The sequence below is a fragment of the Panthera uncia genome, chromosome B4 (genome assembly GCF_023721935.1).
Source record: "Panthera uncia isolate 11264 chromosome B4, Puncia_PCG_1.0, whole genome shotgun sequence".
Lineage (NCBI taxonomy): Eukaryota > Metazoa > Chordata > Mammalia > Carnivora > Felidae > Panthera > Panthera uncia.
The window spans coordinates 111,633,829-111,652,124 of NC_064809.1; the positions used below are offsets into that span (position 1 = coordinate 111,633,829).

Sequence of the window (18,296 nt, forward strand, 5' to 3'; positions counted from 1 at the left end):
GGGGGCATCTGGGTGGCTCAGTCAGTTAAGCTTCTGACTTCAGCTCAGGTCGTGATCTCGAGGTTCATGAGTTTGAACCCCATGTCGGGCTGTGTGCTCACAGCTCAGAGCCTGGAGCCTGCTTCAGACTCTGTATCTCCCTATCTCTCTCTTCCTCCCCTGCTCATGCTCTGTCTCTGTCTCTCAAAAATAAATAAATGTTAAAAAATTAAAAAAAAATTGTTTATTCCTTACCCTTGGAAGTATCTGTACTCTTGTCTTCTTTCTCTCTGACCCTAGACAAGCTTCGATTTTGTAAACAGTGTTTTTGGCATCATCAAGGACTATGCTGAGCCTTCTGAGACCTCACTACTGATGGGTTTCATCTCCATGCTCACAAAGGCAAAATCCTTCTGGGACATCCCAGTTTCATGCAGTAAATTCACCCACCTCCCAGGATAGCTGTTTACATCCCCTTGATGTGTGCGTGTGTGTTATTGTGCTTGAGAAAGTTCCATCAGCACCCTCCCACAAAGGAACCATCATCTGATGCTCTGTCAGTTGACATTTTCAAAAATAACTGGCAGATTTCTGTTTGCCATTGTCACCTCTCCTGTGTGGGTTTTATTAACAGAAAATTCTGCATTCATGGAAAAACCATTTCCAAGTCTGTTTTTTTAAATTGCTTCAACTTACAGCAATATTCATGGCAATAGTTAGTGTAGGCTAATTACATGGTTCAGTTCTTCTTCTAACGAGGTTCCTGGCTCTCGGAAAGGAACAAAATAAACCTTCACATTTATCAACACCCTTAATAAGACTTCTGTATGGAAGGAGAAGAAGAGGAAAGTCTGTACCTTTGGTATGATAAATGCTATTTACTTCCTGAGTAGATATTTGGACCTTCTCCCCCACTTTTCCACTTTGACCTTTTTAATCCATATCCTCATTTAGCAAAATTTAAATTTTTACAATCCATTTAAAAACAATGTAGGAAAAAATTTTAAAATAAAGTAAAATAAACATAGATTGAGATTTATTGAGCACTCACTAAGTGCTTAGGTGTGGAGCTGAGACCCTATACATGGTAATGTGCAAAATTAGATACACTCCCTGGTCCCGGGGAGTTTTCAGTCTAGTGGGGGAGAAATTAATCCAGTAATGATGCTAAAGATACAACCAAATTGAGATAAATGCTGGGGGGCAGGAAAGGAACATAAATATTGTGAAAGAAATCTTCTAGGTTGGGGCAGATGGTGAAGTAGTTACAGATAGGAGATTCTTTGGAAGGCAGTGATGCTCGAGGTGAGATATGGAGGGAGTACTTACTAAGGTGAAACAAGCACGAAATTAGGTGATAGTAAGGAGATCTTTAGTAAATTCTGAAAACAGATTTGAATAAGAAATGCTGTGAAAAACAAGAGGAAGAGTGTAGCATCGGGAATTAGATAAAATCTCAATCCTTCAGAGTCGGAACGTATTTACATGCAGTTTTTAGTAAATAGTCTGGAGAAATAGCAACTTCTCGTCAAAACACGTAAGTTGTATTCATCTGCTCCAGCTGCTATAACAAAATATCACAAGAGTGGGCAGCTTTGAAACAACAGAAATTTACTTCTCATAGTTCCGGAAGGTGGAAGCCTGAGACGAGGGTGCCAGCATGGTCAGGTGAGGGTCCCTTCTGGTCCCATTGTATCCTCACAGGGCAGAAGGAGGTAGAGATCTCTCTGGAGCATCTTTTACAAAGGCACTAATCCCATTCACAAGGCGTCTACCCTCATGACCTGTTCTCCTAAGGGCCCACTTGCTAATACTGTCACATTAGGGGTTAGTGTTTAACATATGAGTTTGAGGGGACACCAATATTCAGACCACAGCATGAGGGCACTTTACAGACTACTAAAGCATGGTGCATCAACAGACTGTTTGCCAAAGTCTATAACGTAACCCACACGTGAATGCTTCACATAATGTTACAAGTGTGCAAAGGTGGATTATAAAAGCTTTTCCTAAATTTAAAAAGTCCTCTATCGGTCAGGTTAAATTCATTTTTGTACCACAATAACAGTCCCCAGATCTCAGTGGCTTGGCTCATATCTCACTTATGCTCTGTTTCCATTTTTTTGTCACTGTCCTCGCTCTGGGACCCGTGCTGAGGGAGCAGCCACCACCTGGAATGTTACCAGCCTTCATGGCAAAGACATAAGAGATTAGGGCAAAGCACTCACGGACTCTTCAAGTTTCTGCCTGAAGCAACGCACGGCATGTCTGTTGATACTTCAAAGGTCAAAGACAGGCACGTGGCCAAGCTCACCCTCAGTGGAGTGGGTACGTGCAATCCTCCCCAGGAAGGGGAAGCAGAGGAAGGGTAATACCACAGTGCCTCACAAGCAGCTCACCAGGGCAAGACTGGGACATTTGCTATCCACACGGGAGCCATTTAGTATGTCACCATGAAGGAAAATGAGGGTTGCAGAGGTTAGATAATTTGGCCAAGGTCACAGAGCTAATAGGTTGTGGACCTGGATTTCTAAGCCTGAGTCTGCGTGGTCTTAATGATAGCCTCTGGGCAATGGCAGTTCTCAAGCATCTCAGTGCCTCCTGAGAAGACCTGCTCTCTATTTCCTGCCCAGGCATCAAAGCCCCCTACTCGAAAATAAACTCACATCATTGTCTTTCAAATTACTTCTTGTTGAAGCCAAACTGTGACCTTTCTCCCCATAGCATTTTGTCTGCTGAGGTCCTGTAACAAAAATATTTTCTGGGTTTTTGTTATCTCTGTCTTTACTGCTGTCACTTCCCTTAGTGGCTTTTTACACTGGGTCCGCTTTCTCTACTCCCTAGAGTGGTAACATTATCAGAAGCACATCTGTCTTCCTTCTCTCGCTCCATCACATTGTCACACTGTTGGAAAACTCTTAATGGGACACATTACTCATTATTTTAATAAATAGGTCTATCAAGGAGCGCGTAGGTTTAGCAACATGGTAGGCACTATGGAATCCTGAAGAAGAGTGTCTGAAGCATTGGCAACAAGAAAAGAGTGACTGTCATCCCAAAGACACACTTTGCTAGGCTGGTGGCACTTTGATGTGTTCTGTTTGACCCTTAGATATATGAACATATACATATGAATTGGCCATCTGCCTTATGCTAAAATAAATTTGAGATGGCTTACAAATGTGAAGTCTTTTTTTTTTAATGTTTATTTTTGAGAGAGAGCACAAGGAGGGGAGGGGCAGAGACATACGGGGACAGAGGGTCTGAGGCAAGCTCTGTGCGGAGAGCAGAGAGCCTAATGCAGGGCTCGAACTAACGGACCGTGAGATCACGACCTGAGTCTGACGCTTAGCCAACAGAGCCACCCAGACACCCCCAAATGTGAAGTCTTTAGAGCAGGTTTCAGACATTAAACAAGAACAATGAAGACAAGGGAAGAGAAGTGCTAAGCCCAGTACATTTAATAGATGCCCCCCCCCAAATTTAATGCTATATTTTTAGAAGCCAGCAGGAAAATTAAATTTATGGATATTTTTGAGGACTATTGGATGACGTGTAAAATGTTGCTACTTTAATCACTTACTACTAACACCAGCTTAACTAATCAACCAACATGAGCACTGAAATCAAAGGTGATATTTGTATCAGAAACCATGCGGGATATGTAGGCCTCAACAAAGGCAACCAGAGGTAAAGGGTGAATTAAATTAAGATATCCAAAGGAGGGGTACCTTGGTGGCTTAGTCGGTTAAGCTTCTGACTTCAGTTCAGGTCATGATCTCATGGCTCATTAGTTCAAGCCCCACCTCAGGCTCACTGCTGTCAGCACAGAGCCCACTTCAGATCTTCTGTCCCTTCTCTCTCTGCTCCTCCCCTACTCATTCTCTCTCTCTCTCTCTCAAAAATAAACATTAAAAAAAAGATGTCTTAAGTAGAATTTTCTTTAAGCATGTGGGAGATGGGGGGAGTTGGTTTCTTGAGGAGTGAACTGTTTATTATGGGAATACCATTTCGGTTTTTAAAATGTTTATAATGAAGACGACCTGTTTCTATCCATGCAGTCACAGCTCCTGCTTGATAACGGTGACTTTCCAGTTTTCCCTGTTGTGATTAACGGTACAGGTGAAGAGAAAGTCCATGCTTTCCTTGACTATGAGTCTCCTTCTGCTTCTCTTCCTGCGGTATTTCTGAGGCAGCCTCTGTCAGAGCCACCAGACCTACTGCCTGAATGACTTAGTCACTGTCTTTTATCTTGAGAGCCTGAGGCAAAGAGATGACTTTGGAATTTATTTAAAAGGAAAGTACCATTTTCTTTTATATTTTTCCTAAGACTCTTTGGACATAACAGGTACTGGGAATTATTACACCCCAATTAAATGGGAAAGAAGATGAATGCTCAACAATACATTTTAACTACAAATCTGCTTTCCCCATAAATACATGGTCCACTGCACACTTTGGAATTTTAAATGGTGCACATCTGGAAACATCATATCATCTTTCTTTCCTGAAATTTGGGTAGGGCTTAAAAATGTTTTCTTTGTTCCTTGGTTTGTTTGTGGAAGAAATTGGTACAGTGTAAGGAGAAAATAGAACAAAAAACGAGGCTTTGTTTGTGACCAGAAGTTTGGCTTTTGTGCGATTTGGTTACAGGAAAATCCTAGTGCGCAAAAGCCTGAAGGACCCTTTACGTTGTAGTCTCTGTGAATGGCGGCCCCTCGGACACCTCATGGAGCACAACGGAAATGTTGGCCCTGACCCTGTACAACATGGCAGCAGTGGCTTCCAAAGTGCCAGAACAAGGAATTTCTGCTGGGGAACTTAAGCATTTGTTAATAAGCAAATCTTGAAGGAATTTTCCTTGACTTCTCTAGCTCCTTTGACCAACCCCCTTCCCTTTGATATTTCTTTAGTCTGACCTGTACCTTTTCAGTATCATGCCAGAGCCCTTCTGTGTGATCCAGAGAAAATGGTCCAAGCTTTTCCAGAAAACCAGCTCTTCCCTGCAGCTGCAAGTAGCCCCGCCAGAGCATCAGCTCAGAGGCAAGGCAAAGGAGGAAAGGCTGCCATTTTCCCCAAAGACTTCGCTGTGGATCAGTGCACCTTTGCCACGGCCCAGATGTGCCAGAAAGCCTGGATGTGGAATGACGCAAGAAAAGAAAAATGATCTTTGGGAAGAGACTTGGCTCCATTTTTGTAGCTTCAGTCTTTCAGTATTTAATTTGCTACTCAAACTGAAGCTCATTAGATTTCCAAATATATGAATAACGCTACTGCAAAAGTTTTCCCTGGAAGCTGATGGATTAGACTCTTAGCCAGGGACCCAAACTGGGAAGAATCCAGGTCCATTTCTCTCCCTTCCAAGCTAGGACAGAGATGAATTTAACAAAGCTCAGCCACTGCTTCCAAACAACTGTGGAAAAATCTCATATCAACTCGTTTACATTTACATGTGAAATATATATAGCAGCCAAAGATAGTTAGGGAAAAGAAATAGGGGGTGAAATGTTGTAATGGTAACATACAATACCCTTACAATGCATAATACTTTACCAGGCACTTTGTCAAACATTTCTTTTAATCCTTAGCACAAAACTATGAAGTTGATTACATGTTCCCCATATGTCCCTGAGGCTAAGAAAGATTATGTGACTTTATAAGGTCACGTGGCCAGTAGGTGGCAAAAAAGAACCTGGATAAAAGTCTTCAGGCAAAAAAAAAAAAAAAAAAAATCCAATGGTCTTTCCACCAGAACTATTTCCAACTTCTCAGGTAAATTTCCCATTGCTGAGGAGCTGTCAGCGTCATGAAACAAAACTGAGGAGTCAGGTAGAGGCTCTGGAAGAATGGAAGGTGCATCTGCCTTCCTCAGCCCCATGGTACGAAGCAAAAGCATCACCACAGGTAGTTAATCATAATATGACAATACATATAAGATATACAATACATATAAGAATACATATAAGAATTATAATGCTTATAACATGTAATAATTATAAAAATAATAATAATAATAATAATGTAATAGTAAGTAAAAATAATAAAGGTGACTCATTCTTGAGCCCTTGTTATGGCCAGGCACTGTGCTGTGTACTAAACATCTGTGATCTCTTTGTCTATACAGTGCCCCTGTGAGATCTGATATTATCCTCATTTTTCAGGAGCTTAGATAAATTAGGCAACTTGCTGGAAGATACAGTCATTCAAGGAAGAGGCCGGCAGGATTCCAGTTCAGTCCTGTCTGAAGCTGACATTCGTTCTCCTACTATGCTCTGATGTAAGCGTGGTTGGGGCACCTGGGTGGCTCATCAGTTAAGGGCCTGACTTCAGTTCAGGTCATGATCTGAATCGTGGGTTGTGAGCTCGAGCCCCACATCAGGTAAGGCCGAGCCCCACTTCAGGTAAAACACGAGCCCTGCCTCTCTCTCTCTCTCTCTCTCTCTCTCTCTTTTTCTCTGCCCCTCACTCACCTGCACCCTCTCTCTCAAACAAACAAACAAACAACAAACAGCGTGGTTGCAGAACTGAAATCTGTGTCATGCTATGGGCTGCCTGGAATTGGGCTCTGAACGCACTGGGATGAATTTACCCCCGTACCACATGGGCCTGGGCTCTATGAGTGTCTGTACGTTGTGTTGGCAAACACTGATGGGAGTAGACTGTTCCCTGCTCTTTCCTAAACAGTCAGGACGAGACAGAGAAAGAGACAAAACTTTATACTAGGTCTCTTCGTGCGGCTCGACTAAACAATGGCTAAGACCTCTCTCTACCTACCATAGACTGAGTGTTTGAGAAATACCAGACACTGTTCTGGGCACTTTGCGTAGATTATCTCATCAAAACCCCTCACCAACCTGATGAAATCATCATTCTCATTATCCATTTCACAGATGAGGTTTAGGGAGCTTAAGCATATTTCCCAAGATCCCACAAACGCTGGCTGCCCAGCACCATGCTGTGTCCCACCAAGACAGATTTATGAGAAGAATGTTTGATTTGGGGCCCTGAATTCCTTTCACTGATCCCCTAAACACATTGGATACTTAGTATAAAACAAAAGCAGATCCTATTGATCTAGACCTATCCATTGAAAGGCCTTTTATGTCCACTCTTTCTTGATAGAAATGTTCTTTTCTTCCCTAATGCACCTGAAAAATAAAGCCAAAAGGGGAGATAAAAGAAAAACTCATAGCTACTTTTAGAATCATCAAATAGCTTTATTCTCTCTTTTGAGGATTTTCAAAACTCTAAAAGCTTCCAATTACCTGCCTGGATCTTTGTCTAAATTATTTACCACTGATACATCTTGCCTGATATTGTTATGTGGGGGAGATTGCGTGTTGCTACATTTACCTGCACTAAAAGTGGGTGCTGGCCACCAGAGCTGTCCCCTGAGGCGTGGAAATATGGGTCAATGGCCTGGGCCTGTGTGTTTTGAGGAAACCCATTACTGGAGCTCCCAGTCACCCTGGCTGGAATGCAGCTGCCAGTGAGTCAGCATGGAAATCAGCCACTAAGCCCACAGACGAAGGCCCTCTCCCCCCACTCCTCTTCTCACAGTTTCCACCCCCAGCCTCTCCACACCTGCAGTTCCAGCGTCCTTCCTCATCCTTCCCAACCTTGATGAGAATCACAGCCATTTTGACCAGATGAGAACTTGGAGGTGGTCTAGAGACTTCTGCAATTTTCCAAAACAGGAATCTGGGGTGCAGAGAAGGGAAGAGGATCCTCAGAAGACCTTGAAGCCTTGCTCCTAGAGTTCCATTCATCATGTACCCAAGTACTCACTTTCATGACCTGCCATTGGTATATGGGGAAGTGGAAAAGACTGTGTCTGGCAGAATTCCTGTGAGGAAAGAGCCCTAAATGTTTTCAGAAGAAATACTTTGGTAAAGCTGCTAACGTGGCCAGATGAGAAGCCTGTCCGTGGTGGATGAGGTCAAACTGTGAAAGACAAGCATAAATTGCTAAGCAAGAGGCTGAGAGAGAAAGGGGGCAAAGTTCAGGGGTAAGGGAGACAAAGAGCTCTCTTTTCAGAGAAGAGAATAGCACCAGAAAAATGGCGGAGGGCTGTGGGCTGTGTATTTGACCCTGCCCCACAACCCAAAATCTTCAGTAAAATAAATATGTAATTCATAAAGTGTTTGGCAGGAGGGGGTTAACAGTGGAAACCAACATAGGAAACCAACCAATGGACCTGGCTTGGCATTTGTCCCATGTTGTTCAAAAAAGAAGTATGTGTGCAAACAGGAGTCCAGGGGCCAGAGAAAGCCATTGGAATCTCCGTGTCTCTCAGTGAGTTTCTAAATATCTACATAAGGGCTTTGGACTTCCCTGGGACATTGAGTCAGCTGTACCCAGATCTCCAAAATGCAAGGGCTGACATGTGGGCATAAAGATGGATGCGGCTGTCTTTGGGGAAGCAAAGAGAATCTCTATAGTGTGCCTTAGCCCACTTGAGACTGGTCCTGGAGTGCCTTGGTCACAAGACAAAGGATTTAACCTGGGCCTGGACTGAGCATAAAAGTGGAAAAGGGGCAATAGCCTGCAGCACAAAAAAATGTTTTAAAAAATTTTTAATGTTTATTTATTTATTCGGGAAGAGAGAGCACAAGCATGGGGGGCTAAGAGAGAGAAAAAAATATCAAGAATCCCAAGCAGGTTCTGCGCCGTCAGCTCAGAGCCTGATGTGGGACTTGATCTCATGAACCATAAGATCATGACCTGAGCTGAAATCGAGTCAGATGCTCAACTGTATGAGCCACCCACGTGCCCCAAGAAAAACATTTAGTTAAGGGTAGGACCCTTTTACAGCTCAACTCAGGTGGGAGAAGAGAAGAGGGAGAGAACACACTAACAGTACTAACAGTACTTTTTGATGCACCTGTGTGCATAGCAGCCAAACACTGGGTTCCATTCGTCATGTGTCATCAAAAGCCAGGGCCCCTCCGTTCAAGACCATGTCGCATTCCAAAAAACAGTCCAGCAGATGAAAGAAATGGAAGAGCCGTTCGCACCTTTACTTGTGTCTCTCAAATGCCTTTGATGGAAATTCAGTGTATAACCCATAGCAGTACTTACTAAAATCTTCCCGGTGCTTGCACACCTTGCAACTGCCTTTTGGCCCAACCTCTTCCTATTGAAAATTGTCTGTCTTTATCCCTCCTCGTTCCTGTCTCTGCTCTATATCATGTAGATCAACTTAGCCTCTTGACTTCTGTTTTCACTTTCTCTTCATTGCCCTGAATCTCAGCAACAAAGGAGACTTGAAGAACTGCCCCAATGAACAAAATTCCTTCCTTTCCCTTTTACCCCCATGTGCATCCTCAGTTCTCCTAACTGTGCATCACAGTGAGGACGGGAGCAGAGCTGGTGAAACCAGAAATCTCCACCAAGGGCCAGGGAGAAGGGAGAAACCAATGGGTGAAACTAAACTCTTAAGGAGAAGGGAAGACAAAGCTGGAACATGTATATTAATATATCTTATCACTGCCATGGGTAGACCACGCATTCTCTGGGAGATTTAACAAATTTCACACTTTTCCAGCACATCAAAATCATGATGAATTTCCAAACTATTTAGGAGGATTGGGTGATGTCACATGGAGGGCTGAGGACGGCTGCCTTCATCACCATTACTGGGGAGACAAGACATCTGAACAAGGAGTCTTTCGTTTCTTTAACTGGAAAGTAACAAGTCAGTAATATTCAATAATACTTCTTTTTTTAATTTTGTTAATGTTTATTTATGAGAGAGAGAGAGAGAGAGCAGGAAAGGGGCAGAGAGAGGGAGACAGAGAATCAGAATCAAGCTCCAGGCTCCAAGCTGTCAGCACAGAGCCCGACTAGGGCTCTAACCCACGAACCCTGAGATCATGACCTGAGCTGAAGTCAGACACTTAACCGACTGAGCCACCCAGGCGCCCCTCAATAGTACTTCTTAACCATATTTAACGACCCCATTTCCAACCCTGATTTTGGCACTGGTGGGTAGATACTTGCTAAAGACAGTTTAATATGGAATTTTCAAAACCAAAGTCTAGTCCGCAGCTTATAAACTTTCCTAGCAAGCTCACAGGTATGTCATATAATTACTGAATAAAGTCTCTAAGAGTTTCCCGTGTCCAGGCTTCTCAGTGCCTTAATAGGAGAAGTGATATTCTGAAAGTCTGCTTTTGGCTTCTGCAGTGGTGTGAGCAAAATGAACAGTGAGGACGGCTCCACCTGCCTGAGCTGCTGGTGGCCCCACTGGACAGGTGGGGTGACTCGGCACCTTGTTGCTGAAGAATGTCTGGAAATGGAGTAGAGACTCTATGGAGAAAATCATGATCTACAGCATCAAGGAAAAGATGGAAAGGTCAATCAGTAAGCCCCTGAGATAGGTGACCCAGAGCTCCAGTCTAAGTTTACTCAAAGCGATGGAGGGCCCTGTGGCTGCTGGGAACCATTTGGACTTCCACACTAGAAGGCAATTCCATTGACTTGAGGTCATGGCTCTCGGAAACATGGATTCGAGTGGGAGTGCATTGTAAATCAAACACGCAAAACAATGGACTCCAGTCACATCCTGGCAGACCCGATGAGAACTCCCACGCCAAGTTTGTGCAGGACGTGGCTCTGTCTCCAAGGCGTTCAGAAGTGAGTTCAGGCAGGAAAGACCTACTTCCCAGATGATTGAAAGCACTTTGTGTTTCACATCCATGCTGAACCCACACACAAAGCAAATGGGGGTAAACACCATGGGGAGCCTTTCCGGAGGCTAAATTATCATTCATCTTTTTTCTTTTTTTTTTTTTTTTTTTTTAGGTCACTGAAATCCAGAGCTCATCTAAAATTATGCCAGCTGCAATCTCGAGAACTGAAATTTGGGAATAGGAACTAAGCAAGTCCTCTGATGCCTTGAGTTTATTTGTGGAGCTTTCTATAACTAAATTCAAATAAAGAAATCTTTGATATATACCCATAAACCAAGATTTCCTGGGAAGCATCCAAAGGGAGCAACTCAAATTGACGATTATCAGCTGTACAGAAATAATATTTATTTGCAAGTTTCAAAGTAAAATGGTCATTCAGTTGGGAGTTTCTTCCCTCTTTCTAAATTTTTTGTTCAAATTCTAAAATGACCCTAGGAACTTGAATTGAGCTTATTAAGTGAACAAGACAAAAACTCAAAGCAAGACTTTTTAAAACTTTGTAGATTATTACTCATTTTGATAGGTTTGTGAGATGGGGAACAGCATCTCTTCTGGAGATTTCTCAATAAAAAAAATAGATCCTTATCATTGAGGGAAGAGACTCCTGTGGCTTCCTATAAGTCTATGAGGTTAAAGATGAATTCTCAAGAATCCCACCCACCATGTGATTCTGTGGGTCTATGACTTGCCCTCCATATTTCCAAAAATTATTTCAAAAGCTCATTAGTAATATGTTATTTTAATGTGGGAAAATTAATATAAGCCTTCAGAAGAGAAAATGAGTTCTTGTCAAAAAGCAATAATCATCCTTATGAAGTTAATGTAGGTTTTACGATTAGTACAAAAGATACGTTTGTCCTTGTTTGTCTGATTTTCCCCCCTCTAATTAAAGACTATATGGTGTAGGGACGAAGAGAAACCTACAAAGGCTTTATTAATATTATTGAAATAAAAATGCACAATACATTTCCAACTTACTGAATTAAATTAATTAAGCTTCATTTTTCTCTTCAAGAGGCTGATTTCAAATTAGTGCATTTTTCTAAGACATTTAAACAACAAGCAATATGTTAAATGAACCTAAGATACGGTTTGGCTCCAGGGACAGTCAGTGTTTCTAAATGATTTCTGTGGATCTTGGTTAACTTTTATGCTGCAATGTCACATGCATTTAAAAATATATTGATTGTGTCTCGTTTTTCAGGGATCCTTGAAGGAAAAGTGAAGTGGCTTGACAATTGCCAAAAATGTAGACATCTACGGAAGATTATTGTGTGGCCTCCACTATGGGATAGAAACAAAAAGCTGCATTCCAGAGGTACAAAAATGTTCAATTACGACTTACGTCCTTCCCCAGAAGTTTGGTACGTAGATGGAAATTGTTAAACTAGTCTTACAAAGTCCCCAGCTGTCCACTTGAATAATAAATCTAATTTTATGAACCAGAAGTAAAGCCTTCATCCACATGGCATTGTATGTGGGAGGCTGACATCATCAGACATTCTTGGGGTGGCCCTTCTGAGCAGTTTTCCATTCTTTCCCATTCTCAGGTCCACCTTCCAGCATTTCCTAATGTTGCAAACCTTCTAGGTAAAATGTGCTGCCCCGGTTCCTGGAATGTGTTCTCTTTTAATCACTAACAATATCTCTGTGATTTTCTCTCCTTGTTTTTCCTGAAACATATTTTTAAAGAACACATGGCAGAAAACATCTTGTCACCAACCACCAGACAACTTTTCTATGAAGGAAAATTAACTCTTGCAGGCAAATAGCTGCTTCCTTTAAAAATTCAACATCTTTGGGGTCACCTGGGTGGCTCAGTCAGTTAAGCATTCAACTTGGGTCATGATCTCACGGTTTGTGGGTTGGAGCCCCATGTCAGGCTCTGTGCTGACAGCTTGGAGCCTGGAGACTGCTTCAGATTCTGTATCTCTTTCTCTCTCTGCCCCTCTCCCACTTGTGCTCTGTCTCTCTCTCTCAAAAATAAACATTCAAACAAAATTTTTTTTGATTCAACATCTATGCTATCTTGTAACTTGTCCAATCATTACTAATTGAAGTGTGGGAGGAATCGCATTTGCTCTGTATGGCCAAAGCCAATGGAAAATGTGGATCAGAGCATCCTAGGGACTCATGCAGACTCTGGCTTGATCAAAGACTTCACAGCATAACTAGCTCCAGGCCCTCCATTTTCTCCCTATGAAATGCTATGACCATAAGGCTGTTGTTAAAATGAAGTAATATACATGAAGAGCTTCGCTCATGGTCTGAAATACAGTAAACACTCGACACCACCTGTTATCATCATCATTTTACTCCCCCAGTGACTGGGGCGGCCACCCTGTCAATTGGGACCCTATTATGTAATACATGCTGTGCTAGGTAGATACCATTGGAGAATATAAAGTAATTGTTCTGTATAATCCTTTCCCTCTGGCTGAGAAGCTCTGCCATAATGAGCAGACCTGCAGCGTAAGTTCAGAAAAGCTAAGAGTCTGTGAAGCTGGCGTCCTGGGGTGGTCCATGGGCCTGGAGGTGGGTTTGGGGGTATAGAAAGGATAGAGGTCCCTGGAAGGACAGGAGGGATTACATCCCAGATGAGAAGCATAGCAGGAAGAAAGTCTTGGAGGCAGAAGCCACCTGGCAGGTGGAGACTCTAGCAACATGGTTTGAGGTCCAGAGGGCGAGCCCCGAGGCTGACTGCCAGGCTCACTTCCTGGCTCAGCCTGTTGTGCCTGTGTGACCTCGGGCCCCTACAGCAATCCTGCCACACTTCAGTTTCCTCTCTTTGTTGTGAGGATTCAATGAGCTGATGGATAGGCACTCGAAAGAATGGCTGGCGCCCAGCCGGTGCTCAGTAAATACTATCATGATCAGAAAGGGCTGCCAGACTGAAATAAGATTTGCATTCACTCATTTATTCATGTCTGCATAGACTCTTTTTTTTTTTAATTTATTTATTTATTTTTTTAATATATGAAATTTACTGTCAAATTGGTTTCCATACAACACCCAGTGCTCATCCCAAAAGGTGCCCTCCTCAATACCCATCACCCACCCTGCCCTCCCTCCCACCCCCCATCAACCCTCAATTTGTTCTCAGTTTTTAAGTCCACTTTATCCTTTGCCCTCCCCCCCCCCTACCCACTTTTTTTTTTTTTTTCCTTCCCCTCCCCCATGGGTTCCTGTTATGTTTCTCAGGATCCACATAAGAGTGAAACCATATGGTATCTGTCTTTCTCTGTATGGCTTATTTCACTTAGCATCACACTCTCCAGTTCCATCCATGTTGCTACAAAAGGCCATATTTCATTTTTTCTCATTGCCACGTAGTATTCCATTGTGTATATAAACCACAATTTCTTTATCCATTCATCAGTTGATGGACATTTAGGCTCTTTCCATAATTTGGCTATTGTTGAGAGTGCCGCTATAAACATTGGGGTACAGGTGCCCCTATGCATCAGTACTCCTGTATCCCTTGGATAAATTCCTAGCAGTGCTATTGCTGGGTCATAGGGTAGGTCTATTTTTAATTTTCTGAGGAACCTCCACACTGCTTTCCAGAGCGGCTGCACCAATTTGCATTCCCACCAACAGTGCAAGAGGGTTCCTGTTTCTCCACATCCTCTCCAGCATCTATAGTCTCCTGATTTCTTCATTTTGGCCACTCTGACTGGCGTGAGGTGATATCTGAGTGTGGTTTTGATTTGTATTTCCCTGATAAGGAGCGACGTTGAACATCTTTTCATGTGCCTGTTGGCCATCCGGATGTCTTCTTTAGAGAAGTGTCTATTCATGTTTTCTGCCCATTTCTTCACTGGGTTATTTGTTTTTCGGGTGTGGAGTTTGATGAGCTCTTTATAGATTTTGGATACTAGCCCTTTGTCCGATGTGTCATTTGCAAATATCTTTTCCCATTCCGTTGGTTGCCTTTTAGTTTTGTTGGTTGTTTCCTTTGCTGTGCAGAAGCTTTTTATCTTCATAAGGTCCCAGTAATTCACTTTTGCTTTTAATTCCCTTGCCTTTGGGGATGTGCCGAGTAAGAGATTGCTACGGCTGAGGTCAGAGAGGTCTTTTCCTGCTTTCTCCTCTAAGGTTTTGATGGTTTCCTGTCTCACATTCAGGTCCTTTATCCATTTTGAGTTTATTTTTGTGAATGGTGTGAGAAAGTGGTCTAGTTTCAACCTTCTGCATGTTGCTGTCCAGTTCTCCCAGCACCATTTGTTAAAGAGACTGTCTTTTTTCCATTGGATGTTCTTTCCTGCTTTGTCAAAGATGAGTTGGCCATACGTTTGTGGGTCTAGTTCTGGGGTTTCTATTCTATTCCATTGGTCTATGTGTCTGTTTTTATGCCAATACCATGCTGACTTGATGATGACAGCTTTGTAGTAGAGGCTAAAGTCTGGGATTGTGATGCCTCCTGCTTTGGTCTTCTTCTTCAAAATTACTTTGGCTATTCGGGGCCTTTTGTGGTTCCATATGAATTTTAGGATTGCTTGTTCTAGTTTCGAGAAGAATGCTGGTGCAATTTTGATTGGGATTGCATTGAATGTGTAGATAGCTTTGGGTAGTATTGACATTTTGACAATATTTATTCTTCCAATCCATGAGCAGGGAATGTCTTTCCATTTCTTTATATCTTCTTCAATTACCTGCATAAGCTTTCTATAGTTTTCAGCATACAGATCTTTTACATCTTTGGTTAGATTTATTCCTAGGTATTTTATGCTTCTTGGTGCAATTGTGAATGGGATCAGTTTCTTCATTTGTCTTTCTGTTGCTTCATTGTTAGTGTATAAGAATGCAACTGATTTCTGCACATTGATTTTGTATCCTGCAACTTTGCTGAATTCATGTATCAGTTCTAGCAGACTTTTGGTGGAGTCTATCGGATTTTCCACGTATAATATCATGTCATCTGCAAAAAGCGAAAGCTTGACTTCGTCTTTGCCAATTTGGATGCCTTTGATTTCCTTTTGTTGTCTGATTGCTGATGCTAGAACTTCCAGCACTATGTTAAACAGCAGCGGTCACGAGGAGTTGAAAAACGCTTTAAACGAAATGCAAAACAAAATGGAATCCACGATGGCTCGGCTTGAAGAGGCAGAGGAGAGAATAGGTGAACTAGAAGATAAAGTTATGGAGAAAGAGGAAGCTGAAAGAAAGAGAGATAAAAAAATCCAGGAGTATGAGGGGAAAATTAGAGAACTAAGTGATACACTAAAAAAAAATAATATACGCATAATTGGTATCCCAGAGGAGGAAGAGAGAGGGAAAGGTGCTGAAGGGGTACTTGAACAAATTATAGCTGAGAACTTCCCTGAACTGGGGAAGGAAAAAGGCATTGAAATCCAAGAGGCACAGAGAACTCCCTTCAGACGTAACTTGAATCGATCTTCTGCACGACATATCATAGTGAAACTGGCAAAATACAAGGATAAAGAGAAAATTCTGAAAGCAGCAAGGGATAAACGTGCCCTCACTTATAAAGGGAGACCTATAAGACTCGTGACTGATCTCTCCTTTGAAACTTGGCAGGCCAGAAAGGCTTGGCACGATATCTACAGTGTGCTAAACAGAAAAAATATGCAGCCGAGAATCCTTTATCCAGCAAGTCTGTCATTTAGAATAGAAGGAGAGATAAAGGTCTTCCCAAACAAACAAAAACTGAAGGAATTTGTCACCACGAAACCAGCCCTACAAGAGATCCTAAGGGGGATCCTGTGAGACAAAGTACCAGAGACATCACTACAAGCATAAAACATACAGACATCACAATGACTCTAAACCCATATCTTTCTATAATAACACTGAATGTAAATGGATTAAATGCGCCAACTAAAGACATAGGGTATCAGAATGGATAAAAAAACAAGACCCATCTATTTGCTGTCTACAAGAGACTCATTTTAGATCTGAGGACACTTTTAGATTGAGAGTGAGGGGATGGAGAACTATTTATCATGCTCCTGGAAGCCAAAAGAAAGCTGGAGTAGCCATACTTATATCAGACAAACTAGACTTTAAATTAAAGGCTGTAACAAGAGATGAAGAAGGGCATTATATAATAATCACAGGGTCTATCCACCAGGAAGAGCTAACTATTATAAATGTCTATGCGCCAAATACCCGAGCCCCCAGATATATAAAACAATTACTCATAAACATAAGCAACCTTATTGATAAGAATGTGGTCATTGCAGGGGACTTTAACACCCCACTTACAGAAATGGATAGATCATCTAGACACACAGTCAATAAAGAAACAAGGGCCCTGAATGATACATTGGATCAGATGGACTTGACAGATATATTTAGAACTCTGCATCCCAAAGCAACAGAATATACTTTCTTCTCGAGTGCACATGGAACATTCTCCAAGATAGATCATATACTGGGTCACAAAACAGCCCTTCATAAGTTTACAAGAATTGAAATTATACCATGCATACTTTCAGACCACAATGCTATGAAGCTTGAAATCAACCACAGGAAAAAGTCTGGAAAACCTCCAAAAGCATGGAGGTTAAAGAACACCCTACTAACGAATGAGTGGGTCAACCAGGCAATTAGAGAAGAAATTAAAATATACATGGAAACAAACGAAAATGAAAATACAACAATCCAAACGCTTTGGGATGCATCGAAGTCAGCCCTGAGTGCATAGACTCTTGATTAGTCACCTGCTGTGTGTGAAGCCCTGCCGGAAGTGGGGTTGCCTATTTATGGTCATGTGATCCAGGGGGCGGAGCTGGGCGCTAATTCCTTATTGAATACACCTCGTTGAGAATCTCCTCTAATTTAGGGAGAGCGCTAGATGGCAGTTCAGGACACAATGCCCACCTGGCAACTGCCGTTCAGGAAAGATAGACATGCCCAGCAATTGACCTCAAGGGGCTGTTTCATGCATTTTCTCCTTCCAGTGAGTTATGCAGAGAAGTTACACTTAATCCCATGTTATAGGTAAGGAATCTGAGGCTTAGGGAGGTTCTAGAATTGTCCTCAAGGCCACCTGGCTGATTAAATGGCAGAGATCAGACCTGCACCAGGCCACCTCAGCATAGCAGGCTTCCAGAATCACAGCAACTACCTTGGAAACCAAGCAGAGGGACCCAGCCAGAAAACTGCTGGCAACAAGAAGTCATTGAGCTCTTGGACAGGAGCATGATAGGTTTCAAGGGCTGTTGAAGAAAGAGTTATCAGAAGCAAAGCACAAAACGGCACGGAGCTACAGGAGGGTACCAGAGCACAGAGACCTGCTGCAAATTCCTCAGTGAAGCAGGGTGGGGTGAAAAGAGCCGGGCCTGGGCTTCTCAACTGTTCTTGACCTGCAGGCCACGCCCCTCCTGCTTCCTTTCGAAAAGATGACAATTTTCATTTTCTTTGATGTTATCACCACTTTAAAAATAATTTTGCATTGTGACAAAACCAAATCAAAGTAATGAAGCAAAACACAGCTCTGTGCTCAAACATGACTCTCCCTCCAAAATCGGCCTCCACCTGGAATTATCAGAGATTTTTATGGACCCCTGCCCTCTATCTACCAAATTCCCAACACTGTAAGGGGCACTGACCTATCCTAAAATGTTAGAAAGGGACACAAATAGAAAAAGATAAATG

General features: G+C 42.4%; 1 protein-coding gene across 1 annotated transcript in view; it reads left to right on the top strand.

Moving 5' to 3' along the window:
* The window catches only part of PLEKHG7 (pleckstrin homology and RhoGEF domain containing G7), a 64,416-nt gene that overhangs the window by 29,445 nt on the left and 16,675 nt on the right, over positions 1–18,296 (top strand). Inside the window, 6 exon segments of the mRNA XM_049626707.1 lie at positions 280–380; positions 4,161–4,273; positions 10,166–10,248; positions 10,251–10,344; positions 11,878–11,977; positions 12,340–12,437. Of these exon segments, the coding sequence (XP_049482664.1) occupies positions 280–380; positions 4,161–4,273; positions 10,166–10,248; positions 10,251–10,344; positions 11,878–11,977; positions 12,340–12,437 (589 nt within the window).